General features: G+C 45.7%; 1 protein-coding gene across 11 annotated transcripts in view; it reads right to left on the bottom strand.

Moving 5' to 3' along the window:
* Window positions 1-27831, bottom strand: part of BIN1 (bridging integrator 1) — a 98257-nt gene that overhangs the window by 5439 nt on the left and 64987 nt on the right. For 2 of the 11 annotated variants that reach the window (XM_086466231.1, XM_086466230.1), the window contains 8 exons: window positions 24967-25052; window positions 23002-23077; window positions 20935-21017; window positions 13236-13386; window positions 9052-9180; window positions 6107-6214; window positions 4298-4321; window positions 561-653 (listed from right to left, as the gene is read on the bottom strand). In XM_086466231.1, the coding sequence (XP_086322357.1) occupies window positions 561-653; window positions 4298-4321; window positions 6107-6214; window positions 9052-9180; window positions 13236-13386; window positions 20935-21017; window positions 23002-23077; window positions 24967-25052 (750 nt within the window). Of the gene's footprint in view, window positions 1-560; window positions 654-4297; window positions 4322-6106; window positions 6215-9051; window positions 9181-13235; window positions 13387-18157; window positions 18203-20934; window positions 21018-23001; window positions 23078-24966; window positions 25053-27831 lie in introns of all 11 variants that reach the window. The other 9 variants (XM_086466234.1, XM_086466232.1, XM_086466237.1 and 6 more) reach the window with 7 other exon arrangements.

A 27831-nucleotide genomic window follows, 5' to 3' on the forward strand; every position in this document is an offset into this window, starting at 1 on the left:
GGTAGAGAGGATTTAGAGTTTTTCTGGGACCATAATGCCCATCATTTCCCATTTGCTGTGGTCATGATGCAGTTCTTGTAGAGCCATCGAACAAACAACTCAAATGTGACAGCCTATAGGAACCAAGCGGCCATGAGACAGGACCTATTCCAGTCCTCTAAAAAGGTGGCAGTGTCAGGAAAAAAAAGAGGAACCCTGGATATTCAAGGGACACAGACAGAGCCCAGAGGACAGGGGAGCTAAAGTAAATGGTGAGAAAGGAGGAATCCAGCAGACAACACAAGCTTAGCAGAGCACGGGCTGTTGGCTGGCTTTGCAACATGGGTGAAGGGACAGTTCTTTTTGTGGATCTTCCAGCAGAGCTTCTCCCTAAGCATCACACACATAAAATGCAATGGCTAAGTCTGGCCTCTGAATAACAGCATTGTAACTGCTGGGGTGGCAGGGATGTGTTTTTCCAAGCAGCCATGCATCTCTTTTCCCAGCCCAGCCTCCCACATCTGCTGTATGACAAAGGGATGTGATGGAGAAAAGGGACTGCTGTCCCTCGAGGTGCTTACCGATCCTGAATCGGCTTCGGTTTTAGACGCTTCAGCTCCAGCTGCTGCTTCTGATCCAGCTGCTTCAGCTCCTGCATGGGCTGCTTCTGCAGGCTGCAATACAAAAGTCATCCGGGTGGAGGGTTATGCTCATTTACAGCTACACGTGTGTGCAGAAAAGTGCAGCTCAGTCTGTCCAAGTGCTCTGTGCTGTTACCTGCTGCCATCTGCCGACAAATGTGTGAGAAACCTCAGGGTCTTGAAAGGTTTCTGTCTCCCTCTTTATCTGCAACCCAGTGAAATCACAGTAAAGCCTGCATTCCCTCACTCCAGTCACACAGAAGGCAATACTCCAGAGGAAATCAATGAAACGCCAAAAATCCTGTGCACCTCTCTTCTTTTCACGATCTAAATCGCAGACCTACTTTGCACATGCACAGTATCTATTATTAGACTGCCCACTTATATGTGATAGCAAGTCTGCTTGCATGCCAAGGGACAAGGATGTCTCAATAGGCTACTTTAAGGATCAACAATCAAGAAACATTTAAGCCTTTACATACTCCCAGAAACAGAAGAGCATGGCAATAATGTGTCCAGATATGCAACTTAGTCTGGACCCAGCACCTACATGACATTAGCACTGAACCAAACTGAAATGAAAACTGTGCTAACTTTCACCTGATTTGATTTTGGATAAGCCCAAAGTCATGAATTTGGATTCTATTGTGAATATTCTATTAGTAAGAATTTGCTGTGATATTCTGCATGGTGTGTGCACACATGCACACATTTGTTTTGGTGGAGTGGGGAGTTTCTAATGCACAAAAGGATGCCACCACCAGAGAGAAACACTCAGCATCACCTACAGATCACTGCCTGGCAGACACTGTTCTAGGAAGCCTGGGTACAGGGGTTTCTGTGCACAATGAAAGACCAACGAAAGACCTCTGATATACTTCCAGCAGTTCAAGTTTTTATTCTCCCTTGCCTGAAGTCAGGCTAACTCTGTTTTAACACAAAATTAAAGATATTCATTTGCCCCTCCCCAAAACTGCAGCAACACAGGAAATAAATTGGATCTGGTTGGATCAATGCTGCAGATCAGCCCCATGGGAGATTGGCCAGGCAGCATTTGGGAAGGCTTCTGACAAAGATCTCAGGGGTCTAATTTGCAGCCCGAGTGTCTTCATGGCCAGTCTATATCCATTTGTTCTCTATACCAGATAGCACACACACCTCTTTGTAGAATCTAACCAGATACCCACTTTATACTTGTACAATACAGATTGCTATACAGATTTCCCATTTTTAACACATGCAAATAAACCAGCTTCAGCATGTCTACACGCCTCATTCATTTCGTAAACACATGTACCCCTGAATACAACCCCATTCAAAACAAGGCATTGTTCAGATTTCTTAAAGTTGCAATTCTCATAGTCCCAAACCTACAAAAGCCCAGTGTAAGGCAACAACCGTGGCAACCCTTAACTCTACACTCATCTGGATACTAGCCATGCACCGGCACAATGCTCCAAGTAGTTTTCTAGTAAAAAAGAAACAAATCCTTGAATTAACAAAAAGCCATTACTTTATCTTCAGCTGCTCCAATGGTGCCATTTAACACATGCTTTCCTCTCCTATCCCATCCTGCCTCATGTCTCCCCCTCACCACATCCACAGGCCTATATTGCTAGAGGATATTATAAACAGCAGAGCTGTCCCCATCCTGCAGGGGATTCCCACAGCAGCTTTGGTAGTGCTAAGGTGAATATATGCATTTGAAATGCTACAAAGGCTTTTCCTGTTTAATTAGATTTACTCCCAGGTTGCTTTTTATTTGGATTCAGTGAAACTGGAACTGGGACAGATGCCAGCCCAACTTCATCCAGCCAAGCATGGTTTTTATGTGGACAAGTGAAAAGGGGCTCAGTGTGAGCTCCTTTTTTTAAAAGCAGCTAATTTGCAAAACCAGTATTTAATAACCAGAGAAACTGAATCTAAATTAATCCCCTGGATTTCAACAAAGGGCAGCAAAGGGTGTTTTCGTGTCAGCTACTTATTTTTCTATTTTACATACCTGTGGGCATCCCAAGACCTATAAAAGCATTTACAGTCATGGAAAGATACTATAGAGAGAAGAGGAAGAATTGCTCACTGCTGTTGCCAGATTTGAAAGCTTTGCTTATTCTGACAGCAGCTTCATACACACCAAATGCAAGTTTCCTAGTCTGCAGATCTAAGCAAGTTCTCCTGCATCCAAGTTTCTACGCCATTGTTAACCTCACAGCATATAGGACTATGTAACCATGCAAAGAGTCTCCTCTCATCAACAGCTAAGAACAAAATTAGAGCAAAAACACTTCAGAAGACTTGAAGAGCAAGAAGAGAATTTCCCAGCTATAGGGAGCTCTGCTCTTTAACTGTGTATGGTACGCCAAGGTGAGAACATCTTATCTAGTAGCATTCCCTGGTTGATTAAATTGTCATTTGGGCAAAATCAGTTTCCAGAATGGGAGAAATGGCCCAAAACACTTTTTATACCCCAGACTGTAAGCACAGCTCAATCAGATACAGTCATACCTCACCCCTGCCCATCCACTTGAAAGGCAAGAGATCTCTCCTTGCAAAAACAGACTTCTTTTCTTTCTTACTAAGACAGACTGACAATGCACGTACAGGGGAATGACAGATGTTAAATATGATGGCTGATAAAACACACAAGGGAAACATCTTTTTTGATGTGACCCAAGCTCATGTGATGGAGAGCACTGGCCACAGTGAGTCCTTGGGCCAGGCTTTCAGCAAGGGTTAAGTCATGTCCACCCAAGTACTGACTCTAGGTTGTGATCTGGCTCTTGAGAACGGAAAGGTTGACAGGACTTGATTCCCCAGCATAAGCCAAGGATGTGTGCTTACATCTACACCACGGGACTCAGCCAGCTCAAGCAGCAGGCCTGAGTACCCAGACCAAGCATTTTCTGTCCAGACTGCTGGCTCTTTGTCCAGAGGGGCTCAAAAGTAGTTGTGCTTGAAATATCTCCCAATGGGCTAATCTGAAGCAATCTGAGACCTTCCCAGGCCAAATATATCTAGAGGGCATAAATGAGGGTCTGGCTTTGGTTCAGATGAAGAGCACATGTAGGATCTCTCTGGTCAGCAAGCTCCAAAGCTGAGGTTGAGGCAGATGCCAGGTAAGTCTTGGATCTGCATTTAACTTGCAGTGTAGACACAGGCTGAACTATTTCACATCAGCCTTTCTGGCAACGATGGTCAAAGAACAGTGAACACCACAGGTAATTCCAAATGTGTATGTATACCCAATGGTAGAGGCAGTAAGGATGAGGGGCAGCTGAGACATTTATGTACTGCACACAAGACCAACAAGATGTACACAGTTTAGGAAATACTGGGGAGCAGAAGGTGAGCATGATGCCACAGTGGGATTAAGTTTGAGAAGAACATCACAGCATCATGCCAAAGGAAAGATCAGTGCGTTAGCAGGGAAAGGCAATGGGTTTGGGAGCTGGTGGAGACATAAGTTTCAGAGTGCCAGACCTAACTTGTAAACATGTGGCTGTCCCTGGGGCTTCACAGAAGGTGCAAAAGTGGGTTCAGCAGCACATGAAGCAACTTTGGTTTGGGGTGTGCAGAAAGGAAAAGCAGCAAGGGAAAGGAGACAAGTATATGCACAGAGATGGCACCTGCACATGCACAGCACATGATGAGAGATGAAAGCAGTATGAAGTTCTTACCTCCCATAAATCCCAAGGTAAAGACTAAGCATGTCAAAGAGCAACAAAAATAAAACATGTTTATACGTGATTATTTCAGTGACTACAAACATTACAGATGCTGGTACAACTGAAGCAGACATATACATTCAACAGCACTTATCTCTGCATGTTTTAAAAATATTTTTTAGTACTCAATTTATACACCCCTCCCCACTGCATATTCAAATTTAAGTACCAAGGCATTTGAGTAAGGGGGTTTTCTACCTCTGATACGAAGGGAGACAGCAAAGCCACATTCAGTTATCAGTGGCAGACTACATAGCCAGAAAAAAATCCTCATGAGTTTGTGGCCATCAGTGTTAAATATGCTCCCATATATCCACACCCAACAGAGTAAGATAGGTTTCAGAACAAAACTTCAGCTGATGTCTTTGTATCAGTAATGAAATATGTTAATACCTTTGCCATAGTGCCAACTCTATAGGAAATAAATTTGACTGCTTTGAAAACTCGGTGGCTTTCACTAAGTTTTGTATTGTGGTTAACCATTAGAAAGTATTGATTTTAGACTCTTTCTTTTAATGACTTCTGAAGCTAATAACAAATAAATTAAAACACCAAATATGCTATTGCTGAGTAGTTTTGAAAAACTCAGTGTAATATTTGTTGCTTGCTGGAAGGGTAACAAAAAATAGTTCCATTTTAAGTCAAATTTGTACTCACATCCTAGACCAGTATACTCATTTATCCAAGTTAGAACTGGTGATTCAGCAAAAAATAAAGTAAATAAATTAAAAAAAAACCCCAATGCTTATCCTGTCATGCAGCTTGTTCTGTCAGGCAAGCAGACACAAAATGCCAATCTGCCCACCTTAAGTTTCAGAAAGTAGTTGCTTGCCCTATTGGTACCAAACTATGATAATAACTAGTATCTTGCACATACAGTATTTTAACTTGGAAGAATCAAACACCTAATGTTTGAGCTCTCTAATAACAGAGGTTTCATTGGTACAAAAAAATCTGTGTCATACAGGCCTACTTGACATGATGATACTGGAGAAATACTATAAACATCCCAATTATGTTTATTACAAATATTAATAGCAACCACATGCAAAAAATAACCATTTCATATGAAATAGAAAGTCTTGGTGAGGACAATAGCCAAATTCAGGAAGCACTTCAAAGCTTCCAGCCACTGACATCAAATGAAGCACAGTCCACCTGCCTCTGACAGCAGACAGGACCAGGTACAGGCCAGAACAGAATTAGGCATCTTCCTGTTTGATACCACACTGTGCAGCACTATGTTCAGGGAGGAAGCTGCTTCTTAACTATAAACAGAGGCTGTTATACCCAGAATAAGAAGGGCTTCACATCACTTGAATATCCATCTACAGCTTTATTCACCTTAAATAAGTGCAGATTCTCAGAGTGTCTGTTTATTAAAAATCCCTTTGAGAGCAATTTATAGCAGGAGCACAGAACTGAGGCTGAATTCCCATCCACAGAGTAACAGTTTAAATCCATATAACATACACAGGATGCTAATCTAGGGAGGGGCATACATTAAGTTGAATGAGTTGTCAATCAGCAGATCAGAGCAAATTACAAACATGCCACAAACACCTAGTGCCAGACTGTGGCAGGCTAATAGCCACCTGATTCTCACTGGACTTACACACCCTGCAGACAAGACCAAAGTGTCCATCTGCAAGGCACAGGTCTGGGCACCCAGCCCAGCCACCCACAGCTCAGGTCCACATAATCATTCATGTGGGTGCAAGTTATGTTACGAACAGAAAAGGAAAGGTGATATGAACCAACCTGGGAGGCAGGTGTGGGGGTCTTCCCCACAGTGGCATCTGGCTTAATGGGATCAAAATCCAGATCCAACAGGCTGGCTCCCTCCTGGAAGGGCCCAGGAGCATCAAACTTGGCAGCAGTGAGGAAGAAAAGCAGTAGGAGCATTAGACACGCACACACGCACAATAGAGGGAGCGTATGTGATATTCAGGAGCTAAGGCTGCAAGCGCAGAGGACATGGTGCCAACGCAAACACCTGACGTGACTCCTGACTGCTTGGTGCTTATAATCACGCGTAGTTTGCACAGATGCCACTGTAAACCAAACCTGAGCTTGTTCCACAGGACTTACTTATCTTCCTCAGCTGGCCAAATGAGCTGACAGTGTAACCCCATGACATGCTGTGGTCAAAACAATCAGTGCCACTGGTGGCTCAGAAGGGCTTCTATTTATATCTATTCACCATAGCTCATCCAGCTGCCTTTGTAGTGAAGGCCCAAGACAGACTCCCTCAGCCACGTCCAGAAGAGGTACCATCCATACAGCTTACCTCAGGAACACGGATCCAGGCAGAAAAAACACTCAAACTGCTGGAAGGCAAGTCTGAGAGACCTCTGAGGTATTCCCAGTTCCCTCCTGCCTTCTAAGACAGAAACACAGAACATGGCAGCTCACCCTAGCTAAGGCATTTGAATCACCCACTCCCCAGCCCAAAAACGCTGTTTTCAGATAGTTTTCATCTCTGGACATCCCAGAAATGTGCACACACAAGTCTTCTAACAAAGCAAAAATTTGAGAAGCTTTGCTACTCTCTTCAAAGTCAGCAGAATAACTCCTTTTGATGGATTATCGTTCTGGCTAAAGATAATGATGGCACATTTGCTGATTACCATTAATAAAACAATCACTACAAAGAACATGAGTCATCAGTATTCAAAACTGAACTATCACTTTTGGTTTTAGATTTAACCTAACGACAAGACATTCCTTCCTACTCTACTTCAGAGGAAGCTGCTCTCTCCAGGAAGTCCAGGAAGATCTGCCCCTTATTCCACTGACCTCCCAGCTCACTGGGCCTACTGCTTCAGCTACCTTTCCAGCAACACACAAAATGTGGCAGGTTGGTCTCCACAGTTGTATCATAGCCCCACAGTGGAAAAACTCCTGCAAAGTAGCAAGAGACACCATTTAAGAGAAAGTACGCTGAATACAACCTACACCACCGTCATTTTCACCTCCTCTAGGTTCCTCCTACTCCGATTCTCTTACAGATTTTTCTCTTCCTTATGAATATCTCTTTTTGAGATCCATAGGGATGAGGATAAGGAACCAAACTCTACCATCCCACACCAATAAACCCTGAGCAATATGCAAAAACCAACTGGCATTCTAGTACGCTCTTGCAGCACGTCAAGGCTGTCCATCAGAGAGGCTCCAGCCCCAATCTTTAGTTTTGTTTGTCAGTGAGACATCAAAGGCTCCAGTCATGGAATAATCTTACCTGCCATTCAAGACTTACATGCAAGGGCCAGCACCCCTTGCCTTTACCCAGATCTCCCACAAGAGAGCTCATTGGAGCTAAGACATCTGACAGGAATGGCCCTGGGTAACACACTGAACACTAGTGGCTGTTGGGTGCTTCAGTGATGATTGTTCTGGCAACCAGAGTCCTCCCTCAGAACTCCCATCTGATTGAAAGTCACAGCAGATCTCACCCTGGGTCAGAGCACTGATCAGATGCGGAACAGTGTGTCTGACTAAGGGCTGGCAATCACATGGAAATACATGATATAAACCAGAGAGAGTTATCAATTATGAAACAGGAAAAAGAAGAACAGGAAATGGTAGAGAGCTGCTCAGCTGCCTATGGTGCCCCACCTTCCAACACCGTTGTCAAATCATCCCTCTGCTCTAGAAGCTTCATCTATTGCAATGCAAAATCCGACAAGACTTCCTTCCCTCCCCACTCCACCTCTGCTCCTCAGCAGCTGAGCAGAAGGTGGCAAACCAGAGGCAACGGAGCAGCATGATGCAAGGAAAATTTAAGGAATGAGTCACAGATGAGCACCGATAGAGACATTACTTGTGCTTTAACAAGCATTTAGGGGAAAAAAAAAATATATATATAGGTATATATATAATAAAAAAGTGGATACAGGTATCCCATGATACAGCCAGAAATCTGGTCAGGCTCCTATATACATAAGGATTGCCATTCTCCTAGATCCAACACAGAATTCCCTACTTGGGCATCCTCTCTTGCAGTTACATTAAAAGGAAAGTGGAGAGGAAAATATGTAATTTGAAAATGTTTTTTCTTTTTCAGGGCTTCAAAAGGTGCCATGTGACAAGAAAGAAATATTCTGATGGGAACCGCTGGCTGATGAAGAGTGACAGCAGTGACAGTCCTGCCCATCTAAACTGGAGGCACCTGGTCTCTGCAGAGAACTTCATGAAACTCCTGTTGGCCTTTCCTGTACAGGTGTGGGCTTCAAACCACAAAGCAAATGTGTGAAGCCACAGAGAGCACAAAACTGCCTTCTCCCAGAACTGGCACAGATGCCAGGGTCAGCACTTGGGTATGTGCAAGAGCAGAAAACACATGCTTAATCCACAGCCAGGATCAGTGGGTCTTGAGAGAACACATCATGGGATATGAGGGGAGCCATAATCCATGTGCATTGCTGCTGAACAAATGCAGTGATTACTTTCTGGCATCACATTTCGCCCGTTTCTTCTACGAATGAAAGCGCTCAAAGAGCAATGTGCTAGTCAAAGCTGCCTTCTAGCCACCCTCCCGTCTAAGTTAGCCTCCTGTCCAACGCTTTGCCTTCTGAGGTTCAATGCTGAGCTTGCCTTCCTCCTTCACCTGACCAGGTTTCATGGCTTGACACCTCCAAAGAGAAGAAAAGTCAAAAGGAAAAGTTCAGAGGCAGAAAAATATAAGGCAGGGCATAGCAGCTAACCTGCGAAGGGGTTGTCACACTTATCTCAGGGACAAAATTGTCATCAAACAGACTGATGATGTTCTCCTGCTTGATCTCCTTGGAGGGGGTGACTTTTGGTGGTGGAGGCACCGGAGGCCCTTTCCTCAACTGCATGCAAGTGAGCACACGGCCACAGCACAGACGGCGACACCCAAAAAAACCAGAGACAGGAACCAGGTTAGCCACAAAAATTGAAGGTGGAGGAAACCACAACCACAGGCACAGAGCAGGGTCCAGTCAACTCCATCTGAAGAGAAAGGGAGGGAGGGTGAAGGGCAAATTGAAACAAAAACAAAAAAAAACCAACCACACGCCTCCAGAGAAGGTTTGGCATCATTAGTTACACTTCAGCTGTGGGCAAGTTTCCCTCTGCAGAGGAGAAGCGTAACGCAATTAATATGCATTGACAGGACATGCATACATAATTAAAGCATGTGCAACCTTCAAAAGAACCACTGGGAAGGGAGCAGATCAATTACTGAGAACACAATTCAATAGACCAGGCCAGCACTGCCTCCCTTTGCCATACTTACCACACTTAAGGGAATGAGAGATCAGACTCAATTTGCCCTATTATGGGTAGGTGATCACAAGGACAGACTCTGAGCTGCCCAGTACTGGTTCCCTGGTGCACTGGTTACCAGTGTACCATAACACAGGTCTGAAGGAGCTCTTGATGACATCTTAACACTTCTCAGCTTCAGGCAGGAATGATTCCTGAGAAGCCATGACTGCTGTGGGCCCAGCTCTGCTCTCAGTTTCACCAATGAGCATTGACATTAACGAAGTTGTGTTTCCCAAAGGGATATCCCAGAGAACACATAACAAAGTCTGGCCTTCTAACTCTAACCCATCCTGATATCCACCATCATGTTAAAGACTCGCATCCACAACCCCGTGGGAAGCTGTGATAGATCATCCCTAGATCAACGCATCCACATCCTTTTCACATTTTCCTGTGCCCAAGGCTCAGTGATTGTTTCTAGATCAAATCAAACTTTGAGGAGCTGCTGCTGTGTTGGAACAAAGCCGCCCTACAAGTTCCCAGCACGACAGCAATGCTCAGCAATGACAATGCTTTCCATCTACAGTGACATTTTACAGTTACTTGATCTTCTCATTATACCTAGGACCCCAAGGCCTGGCAAGGGGCATCCAGTATATCAGTGTCAGCTCCAGATCTGAAACACAGCAACCCCCAGCTCCTAGTCCTGTGTTCACCCTCCTCTTCGGCATATAACTGAGATCTACAAGGCATTTACTCAGATTGCTAAGGATATGCCCAGTTTTATACTGGGTTAACCTACTTTAGAGAGTGTGAGTGAGCATGCAGACACACATTTTCCACTGAATAGCTGTCTAGAGGAAATAAGGAACGTAGTGTGTTCGCTTCCAAATCTTCACTGTTTGCAGAAGGTGGTGTGTCTATATTCCCTGTGAACAATCCCTTCCTGAAAATCCTCTGCTTGCCAGTCTCACGAAGGGACCACAAATTTCAGGGAAAAGCTATTCTCAGAACAGAGCCACCACCTGCAGAAATGGGAGGGTCCAATTACAAACTTTAAAGTCAAAAAGATCCCAACCTTTCTGCTATTTATTACTCTAAAATAGTCAGTCTCCTTCCTTCCAGCGCATTAGCATCTTGAAGACTACCACTTCCACAGTGTCCAGAACTACCTCCAACAGCAGTCTAAAACCGCATTTCAAAGACAACAGGATTGCATATTGATGTTGGGTTATACCTGAAAATCACGTACGAACAACTTTGCTGCCTAGAATAAAACAAATCCTCTAAAATTTTTCTGCTGACTTGGATCCCACAGAGCTTTACCTGTCTAAATTCAACACAGTTGCACTCATTTCAAAAGTGTCACTGCAGTGTTTCAGTGGTGTAACTGAGAGCAAAAGTCTGACCTTTGAAATTTCACAGTCCCCTAAAGCTCTGTGTCATCATCAAATTACTCAGTGCAGAGAGCTGATAGCAGTCACTTCTTCCAAAAGACAGAAATAAGCTGGCTTTGAGAATTAAAGCACAGTTAAGAATAAAAGAGCTATTTTTTTTGGCAGAGGGAACAGTTCAAAATTTAATTAGCATTTATTTGGTCTCTCCTGTTTTGCTGTCTTTCTCTCCACAGCCTTTGCTTATGGTTTACATTAATATTTCAGACAGGAAGAGGCCAGAGAATTGTACTTGCTTGTTGCTTTGTGCTCCATCCTCCCCCAGAGGATGAGTGCCCTAGCCTCCCTAGGAGGACCCTAGAACAAATCACTTACCCATCGGTCAAAAGTAAGACCCCTGTGACAATTTCAATATTAAAGTCGAGCACTGTTGAGAGAGTAGACACTTGTGTTTCCCAGCTGGCTGGTGTCACCCAGCTGGTGACACACTTAGTTTCTAGACTTTATCCACACCAGGAGTATGAAACCCCTGTCTTTGTCTCCACACCCTCTGGAGCCAGCTCTGTCTCTTAGCACCTAGTACAAATATGGAGTGGAGCTCTTGTTCTTCACTGCAGTGAGGCCAAGAAGGCATTTAATATAGATTGGAAAAGCGCTGCCAGGTGGTGGCAGCATTAGCTGCAAATACTATTTCAGTCTTGCCTGTGGCCCATTTGCGGTCCCAGCCAGGGCTGCACTGGAATATTGTGCTTCCTTGACAAGTGGTGCCTCCAGCCCCATTCCTGTGGGCAGGAAGGCAGCAAGTGAACAAGAAAGCACTTGCAGGCTGGCAAAAACAAGGCTCATGTGCTATTTAGAGGAAAGAGATGAAGCCAAACTCAGCAAGACAAGTCCATAGGCAGGGTGAGTGAAGTCTGCAGTGAACAGCTCAATAAAGCTGTACGATTTCTCGTTCCAAATCTCAGTTACGGCAACCTCTGAAAAAAACAGGAAGGCAATTCTGGATGCACTATCCTCTCTTGCCCATACACATACTCTACTCCAAGGTCCTAGCTAGGGTGGCGGTGAAGCCACCCTAGGCTTTGCAATGCTAAGCAGTGCAGAGACCCTAGAGAAGTCCTGAAAAGGTACTGCCAGGCATCCACACATCTCACAGTGCTGGAAAAGACCCTTTCGTCAATGTAGAAACATCTCCTTTCTGTCCCTAGATAATCCTGAAAATAAATGCAGTGGGGAGAAAAATATTGTGAGAGGCCATCCAGAAATGGGAGACAGCCTACACCACAGGCCTAGATTTGGAATCATACCGCTACATATGACAATAGCAAGGAAGTTACGGGTTGCACCTGTCTCTTCTCAGAAGCAACAGGTCCTCTTACCAGTTTGGCCAGAACCCCTCTCAGCTTTAATTCTTCCTGGAAAACTCCACCCTGGTGTCCCACTTACTGAAATGCAAGGATTGGCACTAGACATAAATTTTGCCTAGTTACTACTTTTCCCTGCTAAGCTTTTCCCCCACTCAGCAACAGAGGGATGGGAAGAGGAAGTAAATGTTTTATTTTCCTTAAATCCCGAAGTAAAACATATATGATAGGCTGAGTAGTGGGAGCTACAACTGCTACTTTACATGTGCCACTGGGTACCTCCTGTGTAAGGAAAGGACTAACAAAGGCCATATGGAAGGTATCAGACTCCATATAATGGACAGTCATCTTCTTGGTACCCACCTAAGTTCTTCACAGCATTAGAATAAAATGCCTTTATTTTTAACTTAGTATTTTATCTTGGGATTAAAGACATCATGCAAACTACAGATGTTCTCCATATTCTTACCAATATTAAACTTTTTCTTTGAACTCTCCTCAGTTACAGAAGTTCTTGAGAAGAAATTGGACCATTGAAGTCCACAGGTTCATTCAAATGTAAAGAATAAACTTCATCACCTAGCTACAACTCCATCCTCCATGGATCTTTCTGGCCATGCTATCACAGAGGAAAACGTATTACTGGCCTTCCCCCCCTGTAGAGGCATTCAGAGACAGCTTAGTTCTTCCCTATATGATACAGAGAAGACTGATGAGCAACTTGCATTCTCAGGAACCTCTCAAGAACCAGTGAAGGAGAACAACTGCCATGTCACATTCTCTGTGCCTGGTAGCAGGAAGAGGTCCAAAAAAACCAACTGATGGATGCCTTTGACTCATGGAGCCTCTGCCATCAGCAGTCGTACCGTAGAGATACAGTCATTGCCATCGGGACACTACCTGAGAAGGTGACTTTGGGATGCTTGCCCCAGGTGCTTCCAAAGTGGACGGTTCCAGCTCATGGTTGACAGTCTTGGTCTCAGGGCTGGTGATGGGAGATCCATCTGGTGGAGGCGAGGGGCTTTTATTTGCTTTCGCTGGGGTGCTGTCGCTGAAGGAGTGGAGAGAGAAAGGGAGAGAGAGGGAAAGAGAGAGAGAGAAGTCTGAGCCAGGCTGCGAAGTTGTGCTAACCAGTACAGATCAGTGGCCTCCATTATCTCTTCGCTTCGCTGCCCAGACACACGACGAAGACATCTGAAGCCTCTACAAGCTTCTGAGATACATCTTTGCTGAGTCACTTGCAGTCCAACACACTGCAGTAGCATTACTGTGCAGCAGGCTACTCACTAAATTCCTAGTGCACAGATATACTTTGCCTCAGACACAGAAAAACAAAAACAAAAAACTAATCATGCATCCTTAATTCTGCTAGATTCTAAGTGGTCTGACATTTCACAGTCTCTTAATACTGGGGAAGCAGATGGGAGAAGGAGTTCTGTGCAGCTCATTTAGTTTTAAATTCTACAGATAAGAATTTTTCTGCATGGTGGTGTACTGACACCTGCATGGGTTATGACTAATAGATGCACAACACCTGAGCTAAGGCTGTAATCATAGAATATCATATTCCTCATGTGGTACAAACTGGCTAAGCTGGAAAAGGGGCCAAGTAGCCAGAGGTTTCATAGATCATTCCAGGCAGCAAAGAAACAGTGAGATTCTGGCTACTAATAAAGATTTCTCTTTCATGGAAAGTCTCACCAGCCTTGTTTTCAATCATGAACCTCTTCTGCCCTTGCCTTTCCAGTTGGTCCTTATTCCAGGACTGTCAAGAGGGATTCTTCAGTGAATTAAGGTGCAAGGAACATATGCTTGTTGGTTCATAACTTGGCCAAATTTGGATAGATTTTTCAAACGAATGGCAAGAGAGACGTGCCTTTCCCTAAGGGCATGCCCTGGCCAAATATCAAGTCTGCGCTTCAAAGTATGGAGTCATGAGAGACTTAGTAAAAAGTTGGTTATCAGAGAATTTCAACTTGGATAAAAGTAAAACCATTTTGCCAGCCTAATTCTCAGGAACAGCTGTAACCATCTTGACTGAAATTCAGCTCCCCAAAAAGCAACTAATCAAGTCATGCAGAAGCACAGACACTGGTAGGGATATTTTAGCAGAAGTAGTTAGTGTCTGGCAAAACTATACACAGCTGAAAACAGAATATTGCAAAAGGGCTATGCAACCTCATCTACAGGGAGTGATATTTGCCTGCTCTTCTAAAGTTGCAGTTCTTGAGAAGTTAAAGACCTTGGGAGAAGGCTGAAAGAACAGCTCCTTTCCTACAACTTGAGACAATAAATCCTGGCATCGAGCCAGGACTACAGCAGTGCAGACCTGATTCTGAAGGGCATCAAGTCAATTATTTCCTTGCTCTGCCCAAAGAAAGACCAGAGCTCCAGACATGTACATCCACTCTCAACTTGGGATGCCTGAGGTGTGGTGGTCATTGGCTAACATGCATGATGGCCTCATTCCTAAACACTCACGAGTAGGGGGACAGCAAGAGGGAATACAGGACAGCAAGGCTTTTCAACAAACCTCCCCTTCAAAGCAAGCATCTCCCTCTGCTCAGCATTCCAGCTTTCAAGCTCCCCATCCCAACATTCCCTGTTCATTCACTTTGCCCTCACCCATTCCGCCCACTTTCTCCCCATATCCACACCCCACACGCACATTTCCCCACAAAGCACTTGTTCTCACATCCGCATGCAGGTCGGATGTTTCTGACAATACTGATGCCAGCAGCACACCAACATGATGCAACAAACCCAATGACATTCGCTGCCAGCAGCTCTCAACCGGGGCACACACACCAAGGAAAAAAAGAGGGAAAGGAAGAGGAAAAAGGGAAGAGGAGAGACTAAAGAACATGTACACCAACCCCTGCAGCTCTTCAGTTTGACTGGATATGCCTACAGTGTCCTTCCTCAGAGGTGCCCAGAAATCACTTCAAAACAGTGGGTTGTGCTACAGATTAAAAGAAGTAATGGTTGGAGGGTGAAGGTAAGGAAGTCTTGCTCTAAATGGGAGTCACCAGGGAATAGCAGGAAATGACAGGAAGTGTCCTCTGATAGTAGAGTTGGGGAAAAAAAATACATGTTCCCTTCCCTGGAGCTGAAAGCATTTTGGAGAAGATGAGGGGGAACTGATCTACAGCTAGACTGCCAGGACTCCTGAAATGCCCAGACTACACTGGGAACATTGGAACTACCGGCTATCAGCTGACCTACCAACACAAAGGTAGACTTTTCCTTCTAGGGACCTGAAGGGGTTATTTCTCCCAGTAAGAAAGGAGTTCAGGCTTATTTTCTAAAGGCCATAAAACAGCTTTTCAGTACCTTATTTCTGGTGCCTGGCAGTGACTTAATTTGGACATATATTGGTAAAAGGCTCCTCATATGAGAGGCAGCCCAGTTTCTTCCCCTCATCCTACAAGGGTTGAGAGGGCCCCACACTAAAGCCTTCATTAAGTCACTACTATTTACAGCTTGTTTGATGCATTGGCTGATCCCCCTAGGAAAATGCCAGCGCTAATTTTGGCTGAGCCTTTTCCAGCCCCTCAAACAGAACCTTCATTCCTCCACTTGCTGCTTTACATGCATTTAGCCAGTGCAACCAGTGTCAAGTGAGCCTGTCACCAGGATCCTGTCTCCTTCACGGCTCCTGGGGGAGCATACGCTGCCCGCACAGAGCAAAGTCCCATTTCCAAACCGACTGCTTGCTCCAGGAAACACAGGGAAAAGCGAGAGTGGGGGGACTGTCCCCATTGACCAAACGTGACTACCACAGGAAAAGCAAGTCAAAACAAAAAGGTCATTGCTCTCTTTTTTTTTTTCTTTCCCATGAGCAACTGGGAAGTGATGCCAAATGCAGGAATATCAGTCAGGGAAAGAAAGGGGGTGTCAACTTTCTTCTGCAAATAGAGAGCTGGGAACAGCACCTAATGCAGTTACTGCAGCTGAAGGGAAAGCCAAAGTCCTCCATCCTCTTTTAGTGCTGCCGAGCTCCCAGACCCCTCATGGGGCTGCCTCATCTGTTCTGCAAGAGCAGAGAAACATCTGCAGATGGGGTTCCCGTGTTCTTGTAACAATCCTATGTCAGAGGATGAAACCTACTTTCCAGTATGGTAAAAACAGACCAGTCACCTCCTGCCAAGTTCTCAAGTTCAAAAGAAAAAAAGGTTGTCACCTCAGCTAAGGCTCAGACAGGGCCTTTTAGCCAAAAGTATTTTGTTTTTTTAGCACCAAAGCAGGCTGAGAATTTTTTTTTTTTTTTTTTAATTAAAATAAAAGAGGGGTGGGAGAAACAAGGAAAAAGCACCTACATCCCCAACATATGGTGGCACAAGCATACATTCTTGCTGCAAATCAAAGAGCGACTGAGTCCCAGACCCTCCTTCCCTGCACATTTCTCTGTGACCCCAGGAGCTGGTCTGACAGCAGAAACCCCCAGCACACCCAAGGTCAGGCACCTTAACTGCTGGGACAGTCAGACTTCATCAGAGCAGAGTATGAGGATGTTGTGGCTAGAGCTCACCAAAATGAGATTTACTAGCTCTCCCTCTGCTGCAGCACCTGTGCGTTCTCAGTGACTGGAAATACTAGACCTCTTGCCTGGTGCAGATACAACACTGGTCCAACTAAGGGCCAGAGACAGACATCCAGAGAAGTATTCTTGTGAATCCTCCTTCTCCTACAGTAGAAAACCTCAGAATAGTAACAACGCAAGACATTCCTTCACTACTTTTCATTTGAGGATATTAAAAAATAAAAAAAAAAAATTAAAAATATCAAGGTTTGCCGATCAGCTCCCCTGTGAAATTACCATTCTCCGCATTCCAACCTCCCACTTTACAAAGGATGCATAGCAGAGACAAAGAGAAGAGTTGTGTGACTTGCTCTAGTAAGTGGGAAGCCAGGATCAGAAAAGCAAGGATCCCAATCCACAAGCACTGGCCATTATTGATGGCAGGACACCATCTTAAGAATTATAATTATTTTCTTTTCTTCCTATAAGGATCCCAACTCAAAAAGTAAGAAAAATAAGAATTAGAGGAAGTTTCCATGCCATTATGGAGCAATTCCCACTTTGCTCCAAAGTATGTTCTTGTCGGAGTCCTTGACCTTGGCTATGGTAACTCTAGGCATTGTAGCAATCCAATTATTCAATGCCTTCCCTTGTCTCGAAAGGCAGGATGCTGACATTAGTCTTTACACAAGACAACTGGTTTTTCTTTCAGCCCTGCACAAAACTTTAAATGGATGGAGCAAGATAGTGAGGATCCTCAAGAATGGAGCAAGTAAGGAACAAAGCTGGAAATGTCCTCCTCCCACCTCATCATCATCCCAACTGCAAGAGGCAGACAGGACAGGACTTCTGAGTGTGAAAGACCTGCCTTGGGGTCCTCCCTGGCCAGGCAGGGAATGTGAATGCAGCATTTCAGACTCGTTCAAAAGGGCAAGCGCCCCTAGGTAAAACTAGAAGTTGTTAATCACCAAAATCATCCATATTTTCCATGGAAAACCCAGCACTGCATTTTTAGTCAAACAAAAACAACGGAAGAGACATTGCCTGAGCTTTCACACTGCCTTCTTAGATAGGAAAAGAAGCAAGGATTCAAACCAGGCACACAAGCAGTTAATGGGATTATCCAGACACAGAGAGATCTCGGCAGGACCCAGCAGGCCATGAACACATCTATCATGCAAAGGACCCCTCTCCCATCACAGGGTTAACACGTGCCAGGCTGTTAGAGTCCAGCAACAGCCTCTCCAGCTTTAGGAACCAAACCAAACATGTATCGAAATGCTGCTCTCCGTACCGGTACCTGCTCATCTTTTTCCTCAGCCTGGCGAACAGTTTAGTTTTCTTTCTGTTGAGGATGGCACGCAAATCATTTCCGTTACAGGATAGCACAGTCAAACCAGGGAGGAAAGGTTAAGCTTCTGAGCACCCATTCACTTGGTGCCACAAAATTCACTGTAATCAAGATGACAAGATCTCCTCTCTCTCACGCACGCACGCACACACAGAGAAACACGTACACACTTCCCTTTGTTCCTAGAAGGCCTGGTTTGGAGAGGGTAGAAGCGGGCTTTTTGGGCCTGTCAAAGATCTACATGTATGTGAGCAAATTAGTGTTTTCCCTGCTCTTTGGAATATGAGGCCACATGGAGAAGAAGAAAAACTAAACTGTATAGACCAGCAGAGAACTGTAATGTCCTTTTTTCAATGTAATCACAGCTCCTCACTCTCCCCTGTAAATACTGGTACATAAGAAACAAGTTCCCCATTCTCCTTTTCTTATGCGATCTATGTGCCGTTGTATATACGTGGAAGCTAATCAGCAGCTTTCCTATGTTGTCTTCCAGTTTCTCCAATCATACCAGGATAACACTACAGATCTTCTAGGTATTCCAAGCATCTGAGCCCTGAATGTTTAAACTTTTTCAGAAACAAATCCCAAACATACGTCTGAGGTTCCCAGAAATACATCAGCTGCTCTGTGCTACTGCACTACACAGCCAGCATCAGACTCATCAGCCAGGCTAGTATTTCTGTAGGGCCTCGCATGAATGTCATAATGATGTGCACAGATAATTGCCTCCCTTCTCACACCTCCTCATTCATTTCCTGCCATTGTATCCATCTCCAATCCCCTTCCCAGTAGAGAACGGTTAGGGAAGCATCTGCTCCTACTGCAGACCACAATAAGCAATCAGAACAGTGAAAGCTATTTCCTCCTGCACTCTTGCTCCAGCCCTGCACCACAATGAGAGGCCAGATGTGCAGGAGAAACAGAAGTGCCTCACAGCATTTCCTGGTCACTGCAAAACATATTTACTACCTTGGCAAACCTTTGCTACATCCTCCTACAACACCCTGCTCCACTGTGTTCAGGAGGAAGAGTGTCGCTTAGGGCAGCTCTGGCATCTCAGCTGAGATGCAGGGAGTAAGTGATGAAGCAGCAGCGCTCAGATTGCTACCCACACAGGCACCTCTGTGTGCACTCTCATTTTCGGTTTTTAGAGCCATGTTGTCTCACAGACAGCCAAAGAGCACAGAACTGCAGCGGAGACACCCATTACACCCCCAGATGAAGCTAGCAGTCTGTGGGGGCAGGAATCATGTGGACAGGTAATTTATTCATTAGAAGCTCTTTCAGGCCAGAATCTTCATGCCACAGCAACAACATACATGTCTGGGCCAGGCTATCGCTATAGTCCATGATCACTTCCTTGAGAAAGAAAGGAAGGAGGAGGAAGTAGCTGGACAAAGCAACGGCTACACCCTTCATCTGTCCTGTTACCTCAGCCTCTTCCAAGGACTCTAGAGGATGCTACTATCAGAGACAGCATGGCACATGGCAGCCACAGGATGGGCACTACAGCTTCCTCACAAGGCTTCAGTCCTGTTGGGTTGTGATGATCAACAGACACCACATGCTAACGTGCAAAGATATTATTTTCACAAGAAGCACTCCTACTAGCATATTGGAAATTTGGTGTAGCAATCCAAAATTCAGGGGACAAATTCAAATCAAACATCCTCTTTCTTTAAAACTGGCAAACACCACACACATTGCTGGAACAAACACGCAGGTCATCTTTGCACAACTGCAATAGGAGGTTAAACTGGGAGGAGAGACAAGGGAGCACAGAGGCCTCAACAGCTGATCCAGCCCTTCCAAATCAATGCACTCAGACTGCAGCTTGCCCTTACTTCACGCTGACTTCACCTCCTCCCTCCATCAATACACCAATTGAGGACTTGGGCTGTGCTCCTGCTCACCCAGCATGTGGGATTAGCAGCAGCTGGAAGCCAGAGCCCGACACTGTTTCATCACTCACACATTTGGATGGGAGCCAGGCAGCCTCATTCAGAGCCCTACCTCTCCCTCTCCTCTCAGTGCTGGAGAATGTGCAGACTTGCACTTAACCTCACAGGACTGGACCCAGCTGAGGAAAGAAAACTAAAGGCCTAGAGGACATTTACTCCTTGCATATGTGCAGACTGGAAGTGCTCCGAGATCAGAGGGCCTCGTATTAGTGAGGCTGCAACTACTTCCACAACACACACAGAGGAAACGCATCTCAGCTGCGTACATAGGAGGGGCATAAGGCTTTGGCAAACAGGTGGTTCCAGTTTGGAGGGCCAAACAGGAGGCTGGGGAAGCAAATGGCCTCTTGGTGCTCAAGCTCACAAGCTGCGGGTACATGGGGGGAAAGCTTTTGAGAGAAGGAACACGACAGGTGCTGGGCAACTGGACCCAGAAGGAAGGGCAGCTCAGTACTACATGCTGGTGCATGGAATTTAACCTTAAAAAAGCTGAGCTGAGAGTCAGTTGCCTACATATCAGCACCTAGTAAAAGTTTAGGCCTCCAGATGTTATACTAGAAAGGTAAGAGGTATTGTACTGCGTTACCCAGCCCCAACTGCAATCTTGGACATGCTCTAGGGAGTCTCAGGAGGGCACTGCTGGATATATGCAGGTAGTCAAATCACTCCCCAACTGACAACATGGAGGTTTCAATACCCCTGGTAGAGACACCTCTGTCCCTCCCCCCCTGCTGAGGGAAAGACACCACTCCCACAGTTACTGACCTGGGCTGTGCTTTAACGGGGAAGGCGTTGCCCGAGTACTGCTTGTCTAGACCCAGAAGGACATCATGGAGGTTTTGGTTCAACTGCAAAATACAAAAACAAAAGAAAGAAAAAGAATGAGAAAAAAAGCCCAAGTGCCAGAAGAGAGTCTGGGCTGTGCTGCACAGGCTGACCAAACACAGGATTGTGCCTGGACATGTGCGCATACTCAGCTATCCCAAGAGGACAGCCCTACATCTGTTTCCACTCCTCCATGGGGCATGAAATGCTAGAGCACTCAAACTGTTGAAGAGTTGCTGGTACCTCGTTGGAATGCTCTGTCTCCCTTACACATCATCCTTTTTGCTTCTCTATCGCCTGCCCCCACAGTGTGCTGCCAGGTACCACTGCAAAAGCAGGCAGAGTGTTTACCTAAGGGTCTGCGTGCTAGAACTGAAGCTTCACCCTGAATTTGTAGCCAAAGCTGTTCCTCAGACCTGCTATAAAGCTCTGGATATGCCCATTTCAACTGTGGAGCCAAAGGCAGCTGGACTTCCAGTCAACAACAAGCCTTGACTTCACAAGCTGCCTGGGCTATCTAGGTTTGGGCAGGACCTGGATATCTTTGCAGAAATGCAGTATTATGGGTTAAACTCTCCCAGCACCAAAGACTGCAATATTCACTCCAGACACTCCTATTTTGAAACAGATACTTCACAAACAAGATGAGATGCCAGATTTATCATGGTAGGAGAAGGGATCCAATGCATTCAACGTTGGAAGCATTGTGCCGGCAACACCAGCAGTTAATTGGATACTATAGCAGTAATAAGAAACAGATGGTTCTTATGGAACAAAGCAAAAGCCCTGCTCTCATACAAAACTCCTCAGGAAAGAAAAATCCAAGACATGATACAAGAAGAAAATTCCTGTCTAATAAGCATCTTTCCCATGTTTTGCTGAATGTAAGTTAATGGCAACAAACTGATAATTGTAACAATCCTCCCTATTCTTAACAAGCAGTTCATCCCTCAGTGGAGAAAAGCAGGCTATTAATTGGAAAGGTCCCCATGAAACGTCAGCAGGGCTCAAAATTGATGCATTACACCAAGGCAGAGGGCCCCTGACTGATGGGAATTGAAGAACTATAATGTTGCTTGTTGCTTAGCGGCTGCCTTGTTGTCAGGATGACATTGGGGAGGGGAGGGAATACAAGTTTTCCAGCTGGGCTCTCAAGTTGCTCATCAAGATTAGGGCAACGTTTACAGAGGGTGTGCAACTCTTAGCAGCAGCGTACAGACCTAAGGAATTCAAGACTTCTCCATATTTAAGTGAAAGAATAAGAACACATGTAAGTGAAAGTGGCAATGGGGGTCTTTCTAAGAGACTGCTCCTGAGGTCTCTGCTGGGCACTGGCACACAGCACCAGGATCCAGCCTGCCGCCACCACATTACAACACTGCTTGCTGCTGTGATTCCCACCTTGTGGCCAACTGAAGGCCACGCTAAGCACTCAAATGCCTCCTTTTGGGTCACAGGGCAAGAGAAAGAAGCCAAAGCAAAGAGGTACTGCTGGGAAGTGCCGCCTTCTTGAGGGACTGGAGTGAGGCAGGTCTCAGTCTTCGGCCGACTTGCAGATTGGCAGATTCCCTGCTGTTTTCATCCCTGAAGCTAGATAGATGAGGGTTCACAGCAACTTGCCTCCAGGCAGCAGAGGAGGCGGCAAATAGATACCAGGCTGAGAGTGCCCAGGTTATAGATTACAGATCCACAATGTAGACAAACTGAAAAAAGCAGCAAGAGATAGGCCTGAAAGTGGCCTCCCTACCCTCTGTGGATCTGCAAATAAGCCCTGCCAAGTGACACAAACTCTCCTCTGCTGCGTGGTCCTGTGGCCTCTTCCCCATGCTCCATCCATTTACATTACTATCTCAGGCAGCTTTTCTCCCAAGTGGCTCAGAAAAAACTAAGTGTTAACAGTTTCCTCTGACATGGAGCAAACACACTTTTCTCCAGCCTTTTTTTTTTTTTCTTCAATAACAGTGAGGAGAGGGTGTATTAGTAGGATAAGTGGTTTAGTTGCCTTACCTTGCTCATTTCTTTATGGAAGTTCTCTTCTAGGCCTGCTATACTCTGGAACGTGTTGACATAGAAACCAACACGACTGCCAAATGAAAAATAAGACAGAAGAACTTAATGGACACAATGCTCTCCCAAAAACTTTCAGTTCTGCCCCTTCTGCTACCTCCCACCCACCATTCCCATTCAAACTCAACTCCGTCAGGTCTGGTACATGCTAGAAGAGAAGGGCAGCAGAGAAGTGTCAAAGGGGTGATGAAGCAAAGGTCAAGTATGGGGCAAACATGTCCAAGGTGAGGAGGCGGCCAGGTGGGATAGGATTTGAATTTATGATGGCTAAAGGGAGAGGGAGGCACAGAGCAGGAGGGAAATAAAGGGGGGGAAAAAAAGAAAGAAAAAGAAAAAAAAGGAGAGCTAGTGGTAGGGTGATGGAAAGGAAAAGGATAGAGGCTGTGATACAGATGGAGTGTAGTGAGACCTGGAGGAATCTGCAGCAGGAGGATGTATTAATATCACTCTGAAGTCCCTCAGCACCAGGGGAAACAAGAAAGCACAAACTGCTTGCTTCAGGTGCAGAGGAGTAAGAGAGCACAAGATAGGCACAGAGAGCAACAGGAAAGCGGAAGGATCACGTGAATAGCAGGAGCCCGTGAACAACCTGTGTGTGACACCTCAAAATCCCAGCAGCTGCCTGCCACGCTCCTTCCTCTAAGCCAACCTGCCAGCTGCCAACAGAATGCTGTACCAGCTCCCAGCTAGAGGAGCAACAGCAGGAGAGAGATGCTCTAAGGCCAGCAGCATCTCTGTTCTACACATGAAACCACCCAGATGCCTGTATCCCTCCCAGCTCCTTCCTCAGCCAGGCCTGCACGCTGCTTTGAGCGGAGAGTCCTGACCCGGGCCGGGAGGAAAGGGAAGGCAGATATCAGCACTTTGCTTTTCCACCCTGCTGCTGCCCACTTTCTTCACCCCCCCACCCCCCCCAACCAACATTCACAGAATCACATGTGATCTCTGCATTTAAAACAAGAAACTGGGACACTCCTAGGAGGATATTGCCTGCTTTCCACTGTGCCTTCCCCATACACCAGCTTCTGCTGCCCTCTAGTTCATCCTCCAACCTAAATGTCGGTCTGTTTCTTTCTCCTCCCTTTTCATCACCATAATCACTGGTATGGCAAATCCATGGTCTCTCAAGTCTTCCTGCTCTCTCAGCCCATTTTCCTCTGCCCAGGCTACATTTTGTTAAACAGTGCACAACAGGACAGTTACAACCACTAACCAGTTAGTTTCTCACTGGGTCCTGTGTCACATAGCCAGGAGCACATTTAGAGGCAAAAGAAGGCAGCCAACCAGAATCCTTCCCTTGTCTTTGTTCACCCAACTGCCCAAACCTGAAAGTCGCATCCAAAGCACAGCAACCTGTCCTCCAATCCTCTGTCTTGCATTAAACCTGCTGCTTCACTGGATGCTCACAAGCTTGCATGGCAAGATGGTGACCAAGGCATGACCTCTTGGCTCTCTCCAACCCCAGTGACTATACAAACCTCTCTGATATCTCATCTTCTCTTAATCAGCCAGCTGACATACCCACTCAGCTGCAGATGTTCCTTCCAGCTAGCCGGCTCCACACCCAAAATCTTAGTGACCCAGCTTGCTCTGTCTGCTGTCCACAGCAGATACTGGGCCACTGCCCAGGAAAGCTGGGCAGAGTTAGTAGGGCAAAGGGATTAATCAGATAAAGCATAGAAACAGTTTCTCTTTGAGTTAAAATTGAGTTTTTCATAAGGATCATGAAGTAAAGCACAGAAAGCCCCAGGGTGAACCTGGCTGGGGAGAATTCTAAGACAGACTCTCTATGACGATCCAGAAAACAAGCACAGACACCCAGCCCAAACTAAGGAGAACAGTGATACAAGAGCTCAGGTCTTCGCTTCCTTCCAACCAGCCCTTGGGAAAACTTCCAGCACTCACCTATTCCATAGTGAAGGCAGCTCCTCCTGCAGATCAACATTCATCTCTTCAAACACCTTCTGAGCTTTTACTAACTCTTCTTCAGCCTTAATAACAGAGAAGGGAGATTGTCAACTCCAGCACAGACAAGTACCCTGCAGGGCTGGGAAAACTGTGACTCTTGACCTCCTTAGGAGACCAGGCAAAATTCTGGCATGGGGTAAATCCCCATCCCAAATGAGTCTCCCAGGAACCAGGGTTGCACCATGAGTGACCTGATGCCCCTTCAGCTTGCATGTGTTACTTAGGTTTTCGCTCAATGGATTTCCCTGTTTGAATAGTCAGAATGTAATTCAAACATCCACTAATGTGTTTTAAGTTCTGTAAGTTTCCCTGGCTTCAAAAACCAAATGGAGCTGGTCAGGCAGTTCAGCCTCCAGCTTCGATACAGATGAAGGCAACAGCGGCCCCTGCCCCTTGCCAGGTCTCTGAAAGAGCTGAAATCTACCCCAAATGGCATTGAAGAAGAGCCCTCCCCTTGTGGTGACTCTCTCTGCTTGCGTAAGGTCATGCCAAAGCCCCATCTCTTCTGAGGAAGGGAGGAGGTCTGCATCCTTGGCTGATACAGCCCTCTCGCAAAGCCACTGGAGAAGCAAGGAAGGGTATGCAAAGCATGAGTTGTGCCAGCAGGAGGCCAGGCTGGAGTGCATGAGCAGCAGGTCTTGGTTTCAGCAGTCTCGCATACTCTCATTGGTGAGGATCTAATACAAGAGCAACCCCTGGCTGGCTGTTGGCCACCGACACCAAAGGAAACATGCCTCGTACAGGACCTCCTTCTCCCAGCTGAGAGTTTGAATTTGATCTGTTCATTTGACCTAGACACTGACCCCACACTGATGCATGAATTCTGTTGGGTTTCAGTGACAAAAAGGACGATACTGGTTTCTGCTGCTGACAGCAGACACCAGCAAAAAGCACATTCCCCTTCCCATATTTGTCCTAAGTGACCTCTTCCTCTTTTTCAGTGCCCAGACTTAAAACTCAAAGCTTGCTAATTGAAATGTTTCTATTCTGTAATTTGCAACAGCACAGCATTCTCCCACAACCCTGTGCAGTGGAATGCAGGATAGCAAAACCCTGCATAAGCAACTTGACGACATATCTTAACAGGAAGGTCAGCATGAGTGCTTACCTATATGCGTGACAACAGCACAAATGTCACAGTGTCACAGGGCTCTGCAAAGAGCCCACAAGCCACTGGGGAACTGGATCTCTCTACAAGCCTGCAGTAAGATTCCTACCACTTCTACAAAATTATATTTTATCTTCTTTGTGCCAGCTTAATTAAAGAAATCCAGCTTACTGCTCCTTAGTGACAAGTATACACAAAGATAGGATTGATGGGAGAAAGGACTTAAAAATGCAGTTCCGAGAGCTGTTCCTCACATTGTTGTGTAGGATCTTTACACTCTCCATTTCTCTCATGACTTACGGGCAAGCTGCAAAAGTCTCTACTTTCCAGCTAGCTCCACCTTTGAGAGGATCACTCATTGCTGCCAAAAAGACAAGGCTAAGACTTTGTACTCAAGATCAGAAGAGAGCTTCCCCCACAAAAGACACAACTGGGAGGTATTCAAAAGTTAAGCAGACCTTGTGAGGAACAGGTAGGAGAAGGGGCCATGGTGCTTGCACCCAGAAACCCCTGTATTTCACTGCTACACTCACTGAAAACCCCAACATTTTGAAACAGTTTGCACAAAACAAACAAAAAGCCCATTCAAGCAGAGACACAGTTTATGCTGGATCAGAGACGATCATCACAAAGACTCATTTTGCCTTAAAATCCCTCTACAAATGAATGTGTCTAATGTAATCATTGTAAAGGGAGAAAAAACCTCCAGTCCATCCTTTGGCTTTATCTTACTCTAAATTCCAAGCTAGATGGAACCAGAACCAACCCAGGAGACAGGATAGCTGGGAGATGAGGCACCATTGAATGCTGTTAGTTTTTCAGATACAGTGAACATTAACAACAGTCTTTCCCTCTCTCGTTTACCTGTTCAGAAGGTCAAAGAACCTAGAAAGCAACGTGTGAATATTGTGACATCCTGAGGCAAAGGCAAAATCAGCAACAGGCAACGTTCACTCTAGAGTAGCTGTAGGAGTCAGGGATCCACCTAGTGCCTGTGGCTCAGCTAGTACTCTCAGTCCCAGGTACAGCGTTGAATTAATTCCTTTGTCAGCCCAAGATCTTCTCAACAGTGGGATTTATTTTGCTTGGAAGCAGGGGTCCTGACACCTGACAGCCCTGACTGCTTCCAGCTGGAGCCAAACACAGACATCAGCTTGGTCTTGTACCCTGCTAGAAGAAAAGCCAGCTCATGCAGTACAGTGAGGAAAGGAGGAAAGACATAAGTTTCAGGGGCAGAGCCCATCGCTACCATATCTATGTGCTTTCTATTTCAGCTGTCATGCTTGCCAACCTGATGGAGAACTGAGGCAAAAGGATATAATGCCCAGGTCCATGAAATGTGGTGTCAGAAAATTCTTCCTCTCCAATCCCTGCCTGAAAGGGGGAAGGTTTGAGCAGGAGCTGGACAACACAAATGCTTTCCTGACCTTCTCCCTAGCCAAGACTCAGAATGCCAAATACAAACAGTTCAGTTGTAACAGAGGTGCAGTTATTCCCCATCATTGCATTTCCTACCATCATGCATCCCAGCACTCGTAAGTGTCTGGCAAAATCCAGCCTGGTGCTTTCAGGCAATCTGGTGACCATTTCTCTTCGAACACTATGCTGTGAACGGCGGTAATTGCGCACTGCCCAGTAAATAGTTTAGACACCCAAGAGGCAGGGGTAAGGAGAAGAGCTAGATGCCAAACCCT

This window comes from Leptosomus discolor, chromosome 5 (genome assembly GCF_034619465.1).
Source record: "Leptosomus discolor isolate bLepDis1 chromosome 5, bLepDis1.hap2, whole genome shotgun sequence".
NCBI lineage: Eukaryota > Metazoa > Chordata > Aves > Leptosomiformes > Leptosomidae > Leptosomus > Leptosomus discolor.